Raw genomic sequence first — 20618 nt, 5'->3', positions numbered from 1 at the left:
TCCTCACTTTCTCCCTGAGTAAGGATAGTTTGAGGTACAGGTACACAATTCTTCATCCAAAATTCCGAAATCCAAAGTATTTTTCATGGAGTGTGGAGCATCATTTTGGTATGCGAACAGGTGACCCAACTCCACACCCACTCAAACGATGCCACTCAGATGTGACATAGCGGTGTGGCCCAGCACTGGAAGGTGTCAATGGTGTCTCAGCGCTTGTACTATTCACACATGCATCTGCTGTTAGGTCGTTTTTTTAAATTTCACTGTGAAAATGTCATTTATTCCAAAATCCGAAAAATTCCGAATTCCGAGAAACAACTGCCCCCAAGGATTTTGAATAATGTATTGTGTACCTGTAGTTCACTGCCAACAACCCTCATTTGTCTTGCGTCTGCTTAGCGATTAGTGGCAAAAAAAAGACCACTCTGGAATATTTACAGCAGAAGCACTGCTCTTAGGTATGAAGAAAATTTACTCTATGATAGCAATATATACCCGCCTTAAGAAACCCAAGACTTATAAAAAGAGAGAGAGAGAGAGAGAAAACCATTACCTCATATAACATCAAATATACCCTAACATTTTTCTAAAATTACTGGCTAGGTTTTGCAGAAAATAATCTCTTTACGGGTCATTCAGCAACTGTAACCTGCAGTATAACCTACAAGCAGAACATCATGCTGTAATCGGCAAATCTGACCTAGTCCCTTAGGATAATAAATTACAGTGTTGACCAGGCTCGAGTCACTCAATGCTCACCTAACTCTAATCTTTGATGTGGTTTAACCAGGTTAGTTACAGTGCTACAAAAGACATTCAATCCTAAGTTGTCATTCATTCTGTAGAAAGTCAGTATTAAAAGCATCATCGTAAAAAAGGTTAGTTAGGTGCAGTGAAAACAGCCCAAAGGCCTTAAAAGAAATACTAGAATACGCTGAAAATCTGAAGTAGATGAAAGAATTGCTGGATGTTTACAACAGGTGAAAGGTTAACATTTCAGACATAGATCTTTTCCCAGCATACACAACATTCTGAAAAGGGAGGCCAGCTGGAACATAAACATGCCTTTTCTCTTCTCAGCAACTGACAGACATGCTATATAGTTCCAACACAGTTTCTTTATGAGGTTTTTGAAGGAGTTATTTTGATGTTAACTGGGCATAGATGGTAAAGAGGCAGTTATCAGCAAGAAATTATTGTGCTGGACCAAAATTTCATTTTCTTGGCAGATTCTGATTTTTAAAACTTTTTCACTAATTCCTTTGCTGCCGGGTCACATCTACATTGTTGTTTGGTCATTGTATACCCAGATGCAGTTTACACAGTACATATTTAAACCATATTCGACCTCGGACCTTCGGGTGATCGTTCTCCAAGGCGGACTTCGGGACAGGCAGCAGCAAAACGTGGCCGAGCAGAGGCTGATAGCTAAGTTCCATACCCATAGGGAGGGCCTCAAGCGGGATCTTGGGTTCATGTCACACTACAGGTGACCACCATTGCACTACACACACACACACACAGAGACACTCAGGCATTCCTATACACACGGACACACATATACACAGACCCGCACACAGACACTCACATACCCTTACAGACACACACACTCACATATGCATCCTCTCAGAGACTTAGACCACTTTACACTCATGCACACACATTTACACTCTCTCACAGACACTCACAACCCCAGATACACACACGCACCCCCTCAGACTTAAGACACTTTACACTCACTACACACACACATGTATACACTCTCTCTCACACTCACCACCCCCAACCCAGACAGACACATGCACACACAGAGACAGACACAAAGACCCACATGCATACATTTTGTGAGATGAATTTGTACTTGCAGAGTTAGTGTGCTTTGCTCAAAAACTGCATGAATTTATGTAAAACTCTTATCTCACTTTTTAGATTAGAATCCATCTAAACATCATGACACAGACAGCGAACACGGAGGGCCAACACCTTCAACATATTGTCTAGCTAACACCAATTGTTACAGTTAACCTGAGAATCCAACTTTTTAAAAAAAGGTTTTGTGATTTACACATGAAAGAAGTGAAACTATCATGATATTCCAACAAATGAAAGACTAAACAATCAAGGTATTTTTCAATGTATAATTTTGTTACATCAAACTGTAAAGTTTTGCTATAAATTCTGTGCCTAACAGAATGGAGTCCTCCACAATCACCAAATGAAGGAGCGGCGCTCCGAAAGCTAGTGTGCTTCCAATTAAACCTGTTGGATTATAACCTGGCGTTGCGTGATTTTTTAACTTTGTACACACCAGTCCAATGCCAGCATCTCCAAATCATATTTAAACCAGATGTTTAACTTAAGTCAGAAATTACCTATCCAGTAACAAATACAGCTCCAGGGACCAGACTTCAATTCCACCCTTGTGTGATTGTGTCGAGTTTGCACGTTCTCCCCATTTCTGCATGGATTTCTGCCGGGGACTCTAATTTCTTCCCACAGTCGAGATGTGCAGGTTAGGTGGATTGGCCATGCTAAAAATTGGCCCATCGTGTTAAGGGATGGGCAGGATTGGTGGTTTAGCCATGGTAGGAAAAAACAAGGACTGTAGATGCTGGAAACCAGATTCTAGATTATAGTGGTGCTGGAAAAGCACAGTAGTACAGGCAGCATCCAAGGAGCAGGAAAATTGACGTTTCAGGCAAAAGCCCTTCATCATAATAACAGATATTAAAAGAAATTGCTTGCTCATCCCATGGTCTAAAGACGTTGCCCTGTCCAGAATGGGGATGGGGTTGCGCAGGATAACAGGTACTAGTTTTTATTCAGTTCAGTGCTATGCTAAAGCTCCTGCTCTTCGGATGCTGCCTGAACTGCTGCGGTTTAGCCATGGTAAAAAAAAACCCATGCGGGATTACAGAGAATGTAGGGGAGGGGATGCTGGTTGAATAAGATGCTCTTTGGCGGGTCATGCAGAAAGAGGCCATTTGGTCTGTGGGAATTCTGATTCTATGAACTCTATTGGACTGCATTTAGACAAAAAGCTACCATTAAAAAATGGACAGACGGAACGATAGATATGATCTTATTCTGATGCATCACATCTTTGACAAAAAAACTCTAATGCACCAAAACAAACATTTACATGGTAAGACGATTGCTGTGCAAATAACAGATATTAAAAGAAATTGTTTGCTCATCCCATGGCCTAAAGACATTGCCCTGTCCAGAATGGGAATGCGCAGGATAGCAGGTACGTTTTATTCAGTTCTGTGCTATGTTAAAGCTCCTTGAATATTTGCTAAAAGTGGTGTAGTACTCAGACGTCATTGTTTTGTACTGTTTCGTTACCAAATGCTGTCACTGTGTAGGGCAAAGAGAATTAGCAGTTTGAGAAAGACAACAGAAATGGAGTCATAAGCTTTAAGTCACACAACACAGAAACAGACCCTTCAGTCCAGCTCATCCATGCCAAACAAAATTCCCAAACTAAACTAGCCCAACTTGCCTTTATTTGGCCCATACCCCTCTAAACTGTTCCTTTTCATGAACCTTCCCAAATGTCTTTTAAATATTGTAACTATACCTGCATCTACCACTTCCGATGGCAGTTCATTCCACATACAACTTCTGTCTGAAAATGTTGCCCCTCAGATCCCTTTTAAATCTTTCTCCTCTCACCTTAAAAATATGCCACCGAGTTTCGAAATCCCTTACCCTAGGGAAAAGACCTTTGGTATTCACCTTATTTATGCCCCTCATGGGTTTTATAAATTTCTATAAGGTTACTTCTCAACCTTCCACAATCCAGTTGGTATCACTAGCTATGGCTACTGGATCAGTTGCTGTTTATTGGGTGTGAAATGAACCAGGTCAGCCAGCAATGCATTTGACAAATTAAGTTTGATAGTGAGAGGGGTCTCATGAAAATTAGCCGCTCCCAATTCTTAACATTAAAGACAGCAACGCAGCTTCACACTTTCACTTTTAACCAGCAGTCACTAAAAGTTCGCAAAATGCAGAAAACCAGGTCGTTGCTACTATCGGAACAATAAAGGCAGATTTATTTCCATTGCAGCCAATGGTAAGAGAGCAGTGCACATTTCCATCAGCAATACTCTTTCAGCCTTCTTCAATTGGCCTGAACTACAGTTCAGATGTTAAAATTGTAATTGTTGATAGACAGGAAGCTGTGTAAAGAGAAAGATGGAAATTATATTTTGTTAAGTTGATGGCAAGGAGGGGTATAAAGGTGGAGACTGATAAAAGCTGTAGATAAAACTGCTGTAAATGAAAAAGAAAATGATGTCATTAGAACAAACTGCATGCAACAAGCCTGAGCAGGCTCTACAATGGTGAAAAACATCAAAGTAGTTAACCCTGTGAATGCTGGATCAACAAAAAAAAGTTTAAGTAAAACATTTATTCAAAATACAATACAAAGACATTTTCTGTGCATTCTTTTAAATTCTCTGTTTGCAGATAATTGATTATAAATTTGTGGCAGGTGACACCAGCTACACAAATTAAACATCTGGACAGATTGCTAGTGGCTAAACTTTAATTAAACATCAAGCTAGAATATTTACAAGGAAAATTTTAATCTTAATTCAACTGTTCATTCTTTGTTGCAATCACAAGGTTCATGATATTGTGATGCTTTAGGACTGCAAATTTTGATTTATAAAGATTGTAGCATTTTGGAACTGTAGCTTTAAATTTAAACTGCTCTGCAGTCTGTCTGGCAGTAAGCCACAGTGGTTTTATTGTTAGAGATCAAAGGAGGCACAGATAGCTTTACTGAGAGAAAGGTGCAAATTTGGAGACAATGACCACAGTCACTGATTATATCACAAATAGATATTCAGTCTTCAAGTCCCAGAAAGGTGTTATAGGTATTGAGTTCTAAATGTATTTTCTTATATGTGCTGATGCCGCTGAGATTGATTAGATTAGATTACTTACAGTGTGGAAACAGGCCCTTCGGCCCAACAAGTCCACACCGACCCGCCGAAGCGCAACCCACCCATACCCTTACATATACCCCTTACCTAACACTACGGGCAATTTAGCATGGCCAATTCACCTGACCCACACATCTTTGGACTGTGGGAGGAAACCGGAGCACCCGGAGGAAACCCACGCAGACACGGGGAGAACGTGCAAACTCCACACAGTCAGTCGCCTGAGGAGGGAATCGAACCCAGGTCCCTGGCGCTGTGAGGCAGCAGTGCTAGCCACTGTGCCACCGTGCCGCCCAAACAGTGTGGAAACAGGCCCTTCGGCCCACACTGACCCTCTGAAGAGTAACCCACCCAGACTAATTTCCCTCTGTCTAATGCACCGAACACTATGGGGCAATTTAGCATGGCCAATTCACCCTGACCTGCACATCTTTTGACTGTGAGAGGAAACCCACACAGACACGGGGAGGATGTGCAAACTCCACACAGACAGTCTCCCGAGGCTGGAATCGAACCCGGGCCCCTGGTGCTGTGAGGCAGCAGTGCTAACCACTGAGCTATCCTGCACCCTGGTTCTCAACCACATATGATGTGAAGCTGCTGGTGATGAATTGAGGTAGACAAAGTTAAAAGTCACACAACACCAGGTTGTGTTACCTGTTGGGACTATAACCTGGAGTTCTGTGATTTTAACTTTCTTAAAAATCACACAACACCAGGTTATAGTCGTACAGGTTTATTTGGAAGGACTCGCTTTTGGAGCATTGCTCCTTCATCAGGTGGTTGTGGAGTGTAAGACCATCCCCCAAGGCAGACTTTGAAAGGGGCGACAACGCCAAGTTCAGAAACCATGGGATGGCCTCAACCAGGACCTTGGATTCATGTCACACTACAGGTCACCCCACTGCACTACACACACACACACTTCTATAGACCCAGACACTCACGCAGACCCTCCCTCATACGCTCACACATTGACACACCTCTCTTCCCCCACACTCTCATTCACCCTCTCACAGACTTATACTCCTTTACACACACTCTCATGGACACTCACACCTTCTCTCTGCTTCGGACCCCCCCCCCCCCACCACCCCACACACACACACAAGCATTCCCCCTATGAATTTGTACTTAATGAATTACCTTTTATTTTGCTCAAAACCTACAGGAATCTATGTAAGATTCTGTAAATCCCTTTTTAGAAAGAGAATCAATCTGAACATTGGGGCACAGATAGACATTAACCTCACACCTTCAATGCATTATCTGAGCTGACATAGCACCTATTGTTAAAGTTCACTTGAGAATGTACCTTTTAAAAAGTTCTGGGATTTACACATGAAAGAACTGAAATCAACATGGTCATTCTAAAAGATGAGAGATGTAACAAACAATCCAGGTCTTTTTCAATATATCATTTCAGTTGCATCACACTGTAAACTTCTGCTAGAAAGCTAGTGCTTCCAAATAAACCTGCTGGACTATAACCTGGTGTTGCGTGATTCTTAACTTCGTACACCCCAGTCCAACACCGGCATCTCCAAATCAATTTCAACTTTCTCAACCACCTAGCCAGAGGAAATAGCCTTTTGGCATGATTCTAGCATCTGCCCTGTCAAGCTATGCAAGAATTTGATAAACTTCAAGTGGATGGCCTCTTACTGAGTCTATATTCTTTAGAGCTTAGAGTCCTCGATCTCTGTTTGTAGGATAATTTTGCCAAACAAAGATGCTTACTTCACTCCACCTCCAGCAAGTACATCCTTCCATCACCGAGGTGCAATACAATTGAATTAAATGAACATTACTCCTGTAATTAAAACTATTAACAGGGACACCCAGGTTCTTGTCTTCGAAATGGGAGAAGATTTTAGAAATCTGAAGCATAAAGGGACTTAGGAGACCTAGTTTAAGATTATTTTAAAGATTAAGTTGGCAGGTAAGGCAGTAAATACAATGCTAGCATTCATTATCAGTGTGGCATAGTGGCTCAGTAGTTAGCACTGCTGCCTCATAGGGATAAGGACCCAGGATCAATTCCAGCCTCAGGTAACTGAGTGGAGTCTGCTCTTTCTCTCAGTGTCTGCATGGGTTTCCTCCAGGTGCAGCAGTTTCCTCCCATATAAGGTGAATTGGCAATGCTAAATTGCCCATAGTGTCCAGGGATGTGCAGATTAGGTGGATTAGCCATGGGAAATTGTAAGCAGTCCTCATTTTCTCCTCAAAGCTTACAGGGATAGGCTAGGGGGCCGGTGTGGACTCAGTGGACTGAATGGCCTGCTTCCCGCACTATGTGATGATTCTAGGATTATGATAAGGCTAGAATACAGAAGCAGAAATATACTGGTAAGGCTCTGATCAGACCGCATTTTGGAATATCATGAACAGCTTCAGGCTATATCTAAGTAAAGATGAGCTGACCTTGGAGGGAGTCTACAGGAGGTTTACAAGAATGATCCCAGTGATGAAGGGTTTGTCATGAGGGGTGGATGAGGACTGTGGGTCTGCACTCATTGAAGTTTAGAAGGATGAGGGGGGATCTCATTGAAACTTGTAGAATTTGGATAAGCCTGATAGTGTGATGTGGAGAAGATGCTCCTTCTTGTTGGAGAGACTAGGTCTTAAGGGCACAATCTCAGAGCGAAGACATGACCCTTTCGAACTGAGATGAGGAGGAATTTATTCAGCCAGGGTGGCTTATCCGTGGAACTCACTGCCAGAGAAGGTTGTGCATGCCAAGTGATTGAGTGCATTTAAGATAGGAAAAGAAGAAACAGTATAAAAAATCTCAATTCTCATTTTAAAACTGAGATTAGTTGCTCAAAAGCACAAACTTGTGGCATGATATACTGTAGTGTTACATTTAGTACTGAAACAGCCGTCCTTCATAAAGAACAATACACTGGAGAAGTTCAGCAGGTCTGGCAGCAGCTTTGTTGAGAGAAATAGTTAACATTTCAAGATCAATGATTCTTATTCATAGAACATAGAAAATAGGAACAGGGATAGGCCAGTCAGCCTTCAAACCAATACTGTGACAAATAATTCCATAGGCTGACCACTTTCTGGATGAAGTAACCTCAATCATCAATGGCCTATGCCATATCTTTAAACTATGACCCCTGATTCTGGACTCCATGGTCATCGAAAATATTTTTCCTAATTTTACCTTGCCTAGTCTTGTTAGAATTTTATAGGTTTCTTTGAGATCACCCCTCATTCATATAAACTCCAGTGAATACAGACCTAACTGATCAAGTCTCTCATCATATATCACTCCTGCCATACTGGGAATCAGTCTGGTAAATCTTTGTTGCAGTCCTTCCATAGCCAAAGCATCCTTCCTCAGGCAAGGAAGCCAAAACTGCACACAATGCTCTCGGTGTGATCTCACCAAGGCCATGTACAAGTGCAAAAAGACTTGTACACAATTCAAAAGACTTCTGCACAATTCAAATCCTTTTATTTTGAAGGCTAACATGCCATTTGTCTTCTTCACCACCTGCTGCACCTCCACATTAAATTTTAGCAACTGGTGTGCAAGGACAACCAGGTCTCATTGCACCAACTCCTTTCCCAAACTATTGCCATTCATACAATAACCTGCCTTTCTGATTTTTGGTAACCAAAGGTGGATGACCTCACATTTAGCCACATTATACTTTATCTGCTATGTATCTGCCCACTTATATCTTATTTAAATCATCTCTGCAGCCTCCTCACAGTTCAGCTTCCCACCCATTGTCACCTGCAGATATTGGAGATATTACATTTATTTCTTTCATCTAAATTAGTAACATATATTGTGAATTTTTGGGGAGTAAGCGCTGATCCCTGTGGTACTGACTAGTCATTGCCTGCCACTCAGAAAAAGACTTGTTTATCATTAGTCTTTGTTTGCCAAATAGTTCCATTTCAATACACTACCATCAATTCCACGTGCTTTAATTTTACACATAATGTCTTATATGGGACTTTATTGAAAGCCTTCTGAAGGAAAACCATATTCACTGGCTCCCCTTTATCAAATCTACCAGTCACATCCTTAAAAATTCCAGCAGATTTGACAAACCTGCCTCAATTGCACAGTAACTAACAAACCCCCTCTGCAAGGGCATATCATCATCAATTGAAGTTGGTATTTGCATAGATTTACATAGAAAGTACAACACAGAAACAGGGCATTTTTACATAGTGACTTCACACCCTCAGGACACTCCAAAGCACTAAGCATGAATTATTTTTGAACCATAATGTTGAATGTTTGGCAGTCAATTTGTGCACAACCATATTCCAAAAGTAACAAACAAGTAAACAACCAGTTAATCAGTTTTCAAAGGGGTAAATATTAGCCATGACACCAAACATTTTGTGGGCTCTTTTACTCCAGCTGAACAGGTAGAGAAGGACTCGGTTTAAAATACCATCAAAAGAGTGACAAGTTCCATCACCTAAATTATGTCCTCAAGTCTCTGCAGTGGGTTTGAAGCCACTTAGGCCCCAGAGTGCTGCCATTGGGCTAAGTTCATACTCAAATACGCTATTTGCTTACCACCATGTTTTGCATCTCGGTTTCAACACAGGGCCATTTCATGAGTCAGGAAAAAGTGGAAAGGCAAGTTTTTTTGAGGGGGAGGAATAGTTAATTTGATTAATCCTCATTTTGATTATGTTATGTTTTTTGACTAAACTTCTGCTGTTAAGCAACGTCCTTTCTTGGCTGTGTGATGGTGCAGAGTCGAAGAGGGTGGTGCTGGAATAGCACAGCTGGTCAGGCAGTATCCGAGGAGCAGGAGAGTCAATGTTTCGAGCATAAGCTCTTCATCAGGAATGAGAGGTGGCCCAAGGAGGCTGAGAGATAAATTGGGCTTGGGGGGGGGGGGGGGGTGAGGGGTTGCTGATAGATTGGAGGGGAGGGTGGAGTGGACAGGCAGGAAGGAAGATGGAGAGGCAGGGCACTTCAAAAGGGCAGTGCCGAGTTGAAAGTTGCATCTGGGATAAGGTGGGGGGAGGGGTAACGAGGAAACTGGTGAAATCCACATTGATCCCGTGTGGTTGGAGGATCCCAAGATGGAAGAGCAGGTGCTCTTCCTCCAGGCGTCAGGTGGCAAGAACTTGGTGGTGGAGGGGGCCCAGGACTTGCATGTCCTTGGTGGTGTGGGAGGGGGAATTAAAGTGTTCAGCCACGAGTTGGTGGGGCTGTTTAGTGCAGGTGTCCCAGAGATGTTCGGTGAAACATTCCGCTAGTTGGTGTCCTGTCTCTCCAATGTAGAGGAGACCACATAGAGGGCAATGAACACAATAGATGACATGTGTGGAAATACAGGCAAGTCCTGTCGGATATGGAAGGATCCTTTGGGGCCTTGGAGGAAGGGGAGGACAGAGATGTAGGCGCAGGTTTTACACTTCTTGTGATGGCAGGAGAAGGTGCCAGGAGTGGAGGGGGGTTAGAGGGGGGCATAGTCCTAACAAGGGAGTTGTGGACGGAATGGTCTCTGTGGAATGCAGCTAGGATAGGGAGGGAAACATATCCCTGGTAGTGCAGTCTGTTTGTAGGTGGCATAAATGACGGAGAGTGATGTGTTGTATCTGGAGATTGGTGGGGTGGCAGGTGAGGACCGGGATGGGGGGTGGTGGTTCTGTCCTTATTGCGATTGGAGGGGTGGGGTTCAAGGGCAGAGGTGTCGGAAGTGGAGGAGATGTGCTGTAGGGGACCATAGGGGTGGGGAATTTGCAGTCCTTGAAGGTGGTGACTATCTGGGATGCTCTGTGGTGGAATTGGTCCTCCTGGGAGCAGATGCGGTAGAGGCAGAGGAATTGGGAGTAACAGAGGAATTGGGAGTAGCATTTTTACAGGAGGCAGGGTGGGAGGAGGAGTAGTACCAGCAGCTATGGGAGTCAGTGGGTTTGAAGTAGACGTCTGTGTTGAATCGGTCACCAGAAACAGAGATGAAGAGGTCCAAGAAGGGGAAGCAGGCGTCCGAGATGGTCCAGATGAACTTGAGATCAGGGTGGAAGGTGTTAATGAAGTTGATGAATTGTTCAACCTCCACATGAGAGCGCAAAGTGATAGTCATCAATGTAGTGGAGCAAAAGGTACAAAACAGTGCTAGTGCAGCTGCGGAAGATGGGCTGTTCCACATACCTGACAGAGGCATTTCCAGCTACATTCCCCCCAGCCTATCCGACATATCAACCTTCCTTACCACTTATCTGCTCCACCCTCTTCTCCAAGCTCAGCATCACCCCCTCCTTTCATCTACTTATCACATTCCCAGCTACCTTCTCCACAGCCCCCCATTTATCTCTCAGCCCCCTTTGGCTACCCCCTCATTCCTGATGAAGAGCTCATGCTCAAATTGCCAACTCACCTATTCCTGTGTGAGCATTTGTGAGTGCGAGTGAGCGTGAGTGTGTGTGTTTGCACGTGCATGCTTGGTAAAGTGTGTGACAATGTATTGGAGTATAAGCCTGAGAGGGTGTATGCATGGATGAGAGTGTGGAGGGGTGAGAGTGTGGGGTGTGTGTGTGTCACACGCAAACACATTCACATGCGCACACAAATACACACACTCTCTCTCTCTCTCTCATGTACGCACACAAAAGTCAATGGGGTGAATTTGCATTTGCAGAATTATATTTGCAGATACATTCTATTTTGCTCAAAAAGTACTCAATCTGCAGGCAGTCAATGCAGGCATAAATCCATGTAATAATTTATAAATTCCTACTTTGGAAATAGAACCACTCTGATTCATGATGTGATACAGACAGACTCTAACCTTTAATGCATGGTCTGAGCTGAGATGTCACCTTTTTTAATATAAAATCTTAAGTTATCTTGAGAATGTGATTTAAAAGTAGTTCTGGGTATACATATTAATGAATTGAAACCTGCAACCTATTCTAAAAGATGAAAGACTTAACAGAAATCTAGGTTTGTTCAATATATCATTTCAGTTGCATGACACTGCAAGCTTTTGCTATAAATTCTGTATCTCATGATCCTGCTCCACAGCTACCAGAGGAAGGAGCAGCACTCCAAAAGCTAGTGCTTCCAAATAAACATGTTGGACTATAACCTGGTGTTGTGTGATTTTTAACTTTGTCCACCCCAGTCCAACACTGACTCCTCCACATCATGACTCCAGAAAGACATATCTTACATCAGCATAGCACCTTTCAGAATCCCTCCCGTCTACTTAAATGCTTTACAGTCAATTAAACATTTTTGACGTATAGTCATTGTTGTACCTAGATGAAGGCAATAATTAATTTGTACATAGAAAATCTTTTCCCTGGGGTGGGGAAGTCCAGAACTAGAAGACATAGGTTTAGGGTGAGAGGGGAAAAATATAAAACAAGAGACCTAACGGGCAACTTTTTCACTCACAGGGTGGTACGTGTATGGAATGAGCTGCCAGAGGAAGTGGTGGAAGATAGTACAATTGCTATATTTAAAAGGCATCTGGATGGGTACATGAATAGAAAGCGTTTAGAGAGATAAGGGCTGGGTACTGGCAGGTGAGACTAGATTGGGTTGGGATATCTGGTCGTCATGGACAAATTGGACCGAATGGTCTGTTTCTGTGCTGTACATCTTTATGACTCCGACTTTATGAGCAGATAATCTGGTTTAGTGTGTATTAAATATTTAAGGACATTGTTCAGAGAAAAGTCGTGCAATTCTCCCAGAGTGTGCTCCAAATACAAAGAAGGCCACTGCTACCTACATGCAGTTGACATCAGTTACTCTGTGTCAGATTTGCCTAGGCTGTTAACCAGCAATAAGATTTTGGCAATTTGCAGCAATTAAGAAGGGTGACCTTGGCCACAATAAAGAAAGCTTTGGATAACAGCAGGGTTGATTGTCGAAATTCTGGTCCCAAAAGAGGTTCAGTATCAAGGTCTGGAGAAAGATGCAGTGGTCGTTGTCAAAGTTTGTTCCGAGCAGCTCTGTGAAGCAGGGCTCTGCGCTTTGTAGGCTGTTCCCAGAAATGCACACACAGACAAATTTCATCTGCTCCTGGAGGATCATCAACTCAGTGAAACACGCTCCTTCATTTGCCTAAAACTTGTGGGTCTTCCAGTGTAAAGGGTTGACCTTGATCAAGTGTTGCCGACTGGAACATTCCAAAGTCCAGGACTACACGCTGAGTGATGAACTAAAACTTGGGGCAGCTGCCACTAAGGGCCAGTGGGGCAAAACCACCATTAAGAACTTTCTGCCAAAATAAAATGAGGGTCCATTCAGTTATCAGACCCTCTTGTCGCCTCAAAATAGCGTCATCCGTGAATAGGAAATGTAGTTGTTTGCAACTGCAGCGAAGCCCTGAGAAATGTCAAATTCTAACGCGTTTGGTTATATTTCCCCTGAAAAGACTGTACAGAACTGTTTTGTATCTTGTGAATGTACATAAAGATATTTTTTGTGAATAAAGAATACTTTTGCAATAAAAGAATCAGAAAGCTGAAGAAAGGCTCAAATTGTTAATAACTAAACGGAAGGGAAAATAGCAAAGAAGGTGAAGAAACCAACACACATGAAACAATTAATGAAGAAATCCACAGCCAAACAATAAAAGTTGCAAGCATAACATTCTGGAGCCATAGTAGAACCCACAGAAATCAACTGGTGTCCCGCAGTCAATATTATCCTCAATAAAGATCATTTCAAATTGCACAATTTGTTGAATTTTGTTTGAATTTAACATTTGTTAAATCTCCATGCTCTTTACTATAATAGAAAGGCATTGAGCACGTTATTTCACTTGATCCATTTGCGCATGCATGTCTTTGTACCATTTAGAGGTGGTGGTCATATAAATCAGACTTCTTTGAACACTCCCAGAGAATCTTTTATGAAAAACCACTGATGGCAAACAGGGCCTCATCTCAACAAAAAGGCAGTACTGACATATCAGCTAACAGATCTCAAATATGCAACATAAAAACACCAGTTGAAAAATAATCTTCAATTTCTTAATTTTGCCATGTGCTAGGATTCAGATTATTGTCTGTTGCAATCATTGCTGAGAAACAGTATCACTCTTATGCAATCAATACTCATATCAAGCACTCCTGAGCAAACATCCAAGCTCAGGCAGGCTCAATGTGAAGTCAAACGATTTCTATATGGAACTTGGATATCATCGCTATATAAAAAAACGTGACTTAGGGATGGGCAGGACTGGCAGCTCAGTACTCCAGGGTACAGATACTATAGAAAGAATGGCAAGACAGGAGGGGGTGGTGTGTTTAGTTAGGGATAACATTATACCTGTACTTAGGGACGATGTTCATGCAAGATCATCCATTACACGGATGGAACTAAAAAAAAAATAGGGATGATCACCTTGTTGAGACTATTACAGACGCCTCCAGTAGTCAGAGGAAAATTGAGAAGCAAATATGTAAGGAGATCTCAGATTTCTGTAAGAAAAATAGGGTTGTAATGTGAAGAGAATTTAAGTTTCCAGATAGAGACTGGGACTGTCATAACATTAAGGGCTTGGATGGGGAGGAATGCGTTAAGTGTGTACAAGAAAATTTTCTTATTCAATTTTTGGATGTACCGAATAGAGAAAGAGCAATTCTTGACCTCAAGTTGGGAAATAATATAGGGCAACTGGCTGAGGTGTCAGTGGGAAAGCATTTTGGGGCAAGTGATGATAATTCCATTAGTTTTAAAATAGTTATGGAAAAGGATAGAACTGCTCAAAAAGTTAAAATTTGAAATTGCAGCAAAGCTGATTTTGACAGTATTAGACAGGAATTTTCAAAAGTTGATTGGGGGAGATTGGTTGCTAATAGAAGACGGTTAGGAGGTGAGAGGCCTTTAAGAATGAGGTAACAAGTTCACATTCAGTATGCTTCTGTTAGAGTGAAGGGCAAGGTTGATAGGTGTAGGGAATGCTGGATGACTAGAGAAATTTATTCCTGAGATGCTGCCTGGCCTGCTGTGCTTTGACCAGCAACACATTTGCAGCTAGAGAAATTGAGGCTTTGGTCAAGAAAAAGGAAGAATTTATCAGGGTACAGAAAGCTGGTGCCTCATTCCTGATGAAGGGCTCTGGCCCGAAACGTCGAATTTCCTGTTCCTTGGATGCTGCCTGACCTGCTGTGCTTTAACCAGCAACACATTTTCAGCTCTGATCTCCAGCATCTGCAGACCTCACTTTTTACAGAAAGCTGGGATCAAGTGAATTCCTAGAGAAGACTTAAAGGGGTATATTTAAGAGGGTAATTAGGAGGGCAAAAAGGGGACATAAGATAGCTTTGGCAAATAAAGTTAAGGAGATTCCAAAGAGACTTTTTGTGTAAATACATTAACAGCAAAAGAATACTTGAGGATAAAATCTGGCCCCCTTAAAAATTAACAAGACCATTTGCGTGTGGAACCACAGGAGATGCGTGAGATACTAAATGAGTATTTTATACCAGTATTTACTGAAGAGAAGGTCATAGAAGGTGGACAGCTTGGGGAAATAAATAGTGAAACCTTGAAAAGTTTCCATCTTACAGAAAAGGAGGTGCTGAAGGTTTTAAACGCATAAAGACAGATAAATCCCCAGTTCCTAGTCAAGTGTTTCCAAGAACTTTGTTGGAAGTGTTAATGTACAGATTTGAGACGTTATTATATTGAGACATTACCTTTTCAATTAGGAAAAAGATTGCTAGGCCCCTTGCAGAGATACTTGCATCATCAAAAGCTACAGGAGAGGTGCCAGAAGACTGGAGGTTAGCTAATGTGGTGTCATTATCTAAGAAAGGTGGTCAGGAAAAGCCAGGGAACTATATAGACTGGTAAGCCTTAATGTCAATGGTGAGTAAGTTGCTGCAAGGGTTTCTATGGGACACGATTTACATGCATTTGGAAAGCAAGGACTGATTACAGATAATCAGCATGGCCATATGCATGTAAAAACGCCTCTCATTAACTTGATTGAGTTTTGTTGAAGAGGTGACAAAGATTAATGAAGGCAGAGAGGTGGACATTATCTATAGAGACTTCAGTAAAGTGTTTGACAAGATTCCACATGGTAGACTGGTTAGTAAGGATAGATCACATGGGATCCAGGAAAGCTAGCAAATTGGACATTAATCTGTCTTGAAGGTAGGAGACAGAGGATAGTGATGGAGGGAATGTTTTATGGCCTAGAAGCCTGTGACCAGTGGTGTACCACAAGAATCAGTGATAGGTCCACTGCTTTTCATCATTTTCAAATGATTTGGATGTGAATATCAGAGGCATGTTTAGTAAGTTTACAGATGACACCAAAATTGGTGCTATAGACGACAGTGAAGATTACCTCAAAACATGATGAAACTTTGATCAGATGGGCCAAGGAATGACACATGGAGATTAATTTCGTTAAAGTTGATGCACTGCATTTCAGTAAGGCTTGCCATGGCAGGACTCATACAGTAAACGGTAAGGCCCTAGGGAATATTGCTGAACAAAAAGACCTAGGATGCAGGTGCATAGTTCCTTGAAAGTCAAGTTTCAGGCAGGTGGTGGTGAAGGCGGCATTGGCATGCTTCCCTTTACTGGTCAGTGCACTGAGTTTAGAAGTTGGGATGTCATGTTGCAGTTGTACAGGATATTGGTGACTGTTCTTTTGGAATACTGCATACAATTCTGATCGCCCTTCTATCAGAAGGAATTTTGTTAAACTTGAGAGGGTGCAAAAAAAGTTTTCAAGGATGTTGCCAGGGTTGCAGCACTTGAAGTATACAGACAGGTTGAATAGGCTGTGTCCTGGAGCCTCAGAAACCAATGGCAACCTTTTTGAGGTTTATAAAATAATGAAGGGCATAGATAGGGTGAACAGCCAAGGAATATTTCCCAGTGTGGGGAACTCTAAAACTAGAGGATATTGGTTTAAGGTGAGGAGGAAAACATTTGAAAAAAGACCTAAAGGGTAACTTTTTCAGAAGGTGGTGCATGTATGGAATGAGCTGCCAGAGGAAGCGGTGGAGGCAGGTACAATAACAATATTTAAAAGGCGTCTTGATCGGTATATGAATAGGAAGGGTTTAGAGGGATTATGGGCCAAATGCTGGCAAATGGTATGAGATTATATTGGGATGTCTGGTCAATGCAGAAAAGTTGGACCAAAAGGTCTGTTTCCATGCTGTATAACTCTGAGTCTAACTAAACAAAGCAGGCATAATGTAAGTTGGATATGAGGAAATTCTGATTCCAAAATCTAACAATTGCCATTGCTTTGATACAAGTCACTCTTGAGTGATCCAGGAATATTCCATCATTCCTGCTGTACAGGTTCGGCAGTCAGATTTTGGTGACATATATGACAATGACTTCGCCATTGCAAATCTCTTCTGTTTTTGCTGCTGGTGACACAAAGTCTTCTTACACCTGTTCCGCTGTTGAGAACCTTTCAGGTCACACTTTATCTGATGAATCCCCCGACCTTGCTGCATGGAAGGCCTTACCAAAAACAAAGAGCTCTGACACTACCGGTTGAACGATCACTGGAGCATTTAAGCTTCAACTGTATGTCAAGATGGCAATCCATAGACTGCCCAACTATATAGAGAAAGTGACCAAGCCAAGGAAATTATTCAGAATTTCAAATCCTAATCAATAACCAGGGATCCCTGATTATCCCACCCCTGAATAACTAGTGAAGAAGCACAAAGTCAATGTGTAAGACACTGAATGACTGCATATGGGTAACATCGCGACAAGAATCTGAGCCACAGAGCCAGACCATAAAAGATGAACACTATGGGATAGAAGACATACTATATAACTAAAAATTTGCTTAAGGTGATGGTTATGCATAAAGACAATTGCACAAAGCACAACTGGTGAATTAAACTATGAAATAACTAATTTTGGGGATTATTTCACTTTCTGCCTCACGTATTAAAGTTTAAATACAGAAACAATTATTTTAGCCAACCTTTCACAACCATGCAAGTACAGGGGAGATTGAAACTGTAATTGTAGAAACAATCAACCATGCTTGGCTTCCAGCATTATTTATAACCTGCGTGACACAGCTGCTGAACTTTGACGTTCTGGACCAGATCCACTTCAGGGATTGGTTTCCTATCAGCAATGACACTAACATGTCCACACATCATATTCTCTGAATGTTGATTTAAACACAAAGATACGACTACTCTCAGACTTACCCATTAATATAACTTTACTGGGGTGAATGCAGGCAACAAAGGAAACAGTTCTAAATTAACTGCATAATTAAAACTGGGCCATCTCTGCTAATCCATGCACATATACTGAGCCCAGATAATGACACTGGGTTTTAACAGTCCGTAGTAGTAAAGACATTTTCTAACACCTTCCACCCCATCTTGCTGCTAAATGCAACATCTGCTTAGTACCTAAAAAAACGAACACACCATTCTCTCTCATATTGAATTTCATCACCGAACATTACCTTTTGTTCGGGCTACTCTCTAACAAACCTCAAGTCGCCAATAGAGTAGTTTTACCCAATTGTCTGTGTCCACATTTTCTTAGGCCCTCGGCCATTACATTACCACATGGACCTGACATTTACTTCTGAAAATGAAAACCAAAGAGGATCAGGGATAGAAATACACAACAAAGGATAATAACATCAGAGGTGGGGGTGGGTAATCCATAGAAAATAATGAGTTCAGAGAAGTTCTGTTAAACATGTCACGAGTGGGGGGTGGGAACAGGGTGGGGAGACGGGCTGGAGGAGATGGTGGGGGGGGGGAAGAGATGGTGGGGGGGGGGGAAGAGATGGTGGGGGGGGGGGGAAGAGATGGTGGGGGGGGGGAAGAGATGGTGGGGGGGGGGAGAGATGGGGGGGGGAGAGAGATGGGGGGGGGAGAGAGATGGTGGGGGGGCGGAGAGAGATGGTGGGGGGGCGGGGAGAGATGGTGGGGGGGCGGGGAGAGATGGTGGGGGGGAGAGATGGTGGCGGGGAGAGATGGTGGGGGGATGGGGGGATGGAGGGGGGGAGAGGGGAGAGGAGAGAGGGAGGGGGGGAGAGAGGGAGGGGGGGAGAGGAGAGAGGGAGGGGGGGAGAGGAGAGAGGGAGGGGGGGGAGAGGAGAGAGGGAGGGGGGGGGGGGAGAGGAGAGAGGGAGGGGGGGGAGAGGAGAGAGGGAGGGGGGGGAGAGGAGAGAGGGAGGGGGGTGAGGAGAGAGGGAGGGGGGGTGAGGAGAGAGGGAGGGGGGGGTGAGGAGAGAGGGAGGGGGGGTGAGGAGAGAGGGAGGGGGGGTGAGGAGAGGGGGAGGGGGTGGAGAGGAGGGGGAGGGGGTGGAGAGGAGGGAAGGGGAGGAGAAGGAGAGGAGGGGGAGAGGAGTGGGAGGGGGAGAGGAGTGGGTGGGGGAGAGGAGTGGGTGGGGGGAGAGGGGGCGAAGATTGGCGAGGGGTGGAGTTTGGACGAGTTGTTAAGGAAGAAGGAAGGGTGAATGGGGCGGGTTACTTGTGGTTGGGGCGTGCGGAGGGGAGGGGGAGAAGGCTGTGCGTGTTGGCGGGGTCCGCGATGGGGGTCGGGAGGATGCGCGAGGGGTGAGCGCGCGGAGGGGGCGGGGCACTGATCACACGAACGCCCAGGCCTCGCGCCCCGCCAGGAGCTAACGGTTCCCGCGGGGACCTGCGCGTTGCATCCTATGACTCGTAGTTCGTTCCTCGCGGCTCTCCACTTCGCAAGGCCGCCGGGAAACTACAAGTCCCAGAAGCCACCGCTTCCCGATGGCATGCGCACTGGCATCAAATGAAAAAAAATCCTCGCTCCAACGGGACTATGTCCCTCACCAGACATCTACTTCTGTCGAATTGTAATTGAGCGTAACATTTCCGTAAGATACTGTAAATTCATCAAGAATCCCAGCACTTACCCCATTAACCAATCCATATGCGCTGCACCTCCTCGTGGCCTCCAATTTTTTTTAAAAAGACCTCTTCTTCAAAGGTAGGCAGATCGTTCAGTTTTATTCAGCGATTACAGGAGTTACACGGCTGTGATTTGTTCTAAATGATTTAGATTAGGAGGCTTATCGTGGGCTCAAATCTGTCATTTCATCGGAGTTTTTTCCCAACTGACCGGAAGTAAACACAGCAGCGTGACGTCACTGGGTGGTGCTTTTATGGGTGTCGTCATCACGCATCGTACGCGTGGTCACGTGATCACGTCACACCCTCTCCCACGTGGAATACACAGAAGCAGCAATGGGTTTAGCTCAGTGGCTCATAGAGCCATGTGATGCTAACAGTTCAAGTCCCATCACTGGTTTGAGGTTACAATGAGGACTTTCTTTCTCAACCTCTTCCTTGTGCTTTGTTGGCCCTCGGTTTAAATCACCACCAGTCGCTTCTCCCTAATGAGAGAGCAGCCCCCATGGTCTGGCCAAACTATGGTGGTGAGACCAACGCAGCCACCAGGTGTCTAAGACCCAACCTGCTTCATTTCCTTCACCAAGGAGTTCCTCAGAAGTTTGGGTGCATTTCAGCCCCACACTCCTGAAATCTGCAGAGCCCATGCAAGGAAGGTGGGAGAGGTCAGTGGGCCTTTTTTCAGGTCTACTCCTGGACCTGTCCAAAATGGCCATTAATATGGTCAGACAGCAGGCCACAGAGGGGGCCGTTGTTACTGTCTGACTAACCGTCTGCCCCTCTTGCACC

The 20618-nt window shown here is 43.6% G+C and overlaps 1 protein-coding gene across 1 annotated transcript in view; it reads right to left on the bottom strand.

Annotated features, from left to right (window-relative positions):
• LOC132831531 (MOB kinase activator 2-like) overlaps window positions 1–20057 on the bottom strand; it is a 46456-nt gene extending 26399 nt beyond the window's left edge. Inside the window, exon 1 of the mRNA XM_060849734.1 lies at window positions 19835–20057. Coding sequence (XP_060705717.1) covers window positions 19835–19851 — 17 coding nt within the window. The 5' untranslated portion in view covers window positions 19852–20057. The remainder of the gene's footprint in view (window positions 1–19834) is intronic.
• Between the last annotated feature and the right edge of the window lie 561 nt (window positions 20058–20618).

This window comes from Hemiscyllium ocellatum, chromosome 33 (genome assembly GCF_020745735.1).
Source record: "Hemiscyllium ocellatum isolate sHemOce1 chromosome 33, sHemOce1.pat.X.cur, whole genome shotgun sequence".
In the NCBI taxonomy this organism is placed as follows: Eukaryota; Metazoa; Chordata; class Chondrichthyes; order Orectolobiformes; family Hemiscylliidae; genus Hemiscyllium; species Hemiscyllium ocellatum.
The sequence above is the reverse complement of the archived record's forward strand: the minus strand, read 5'-3'. Positions and strand labels throughout refer to the sequence as shown.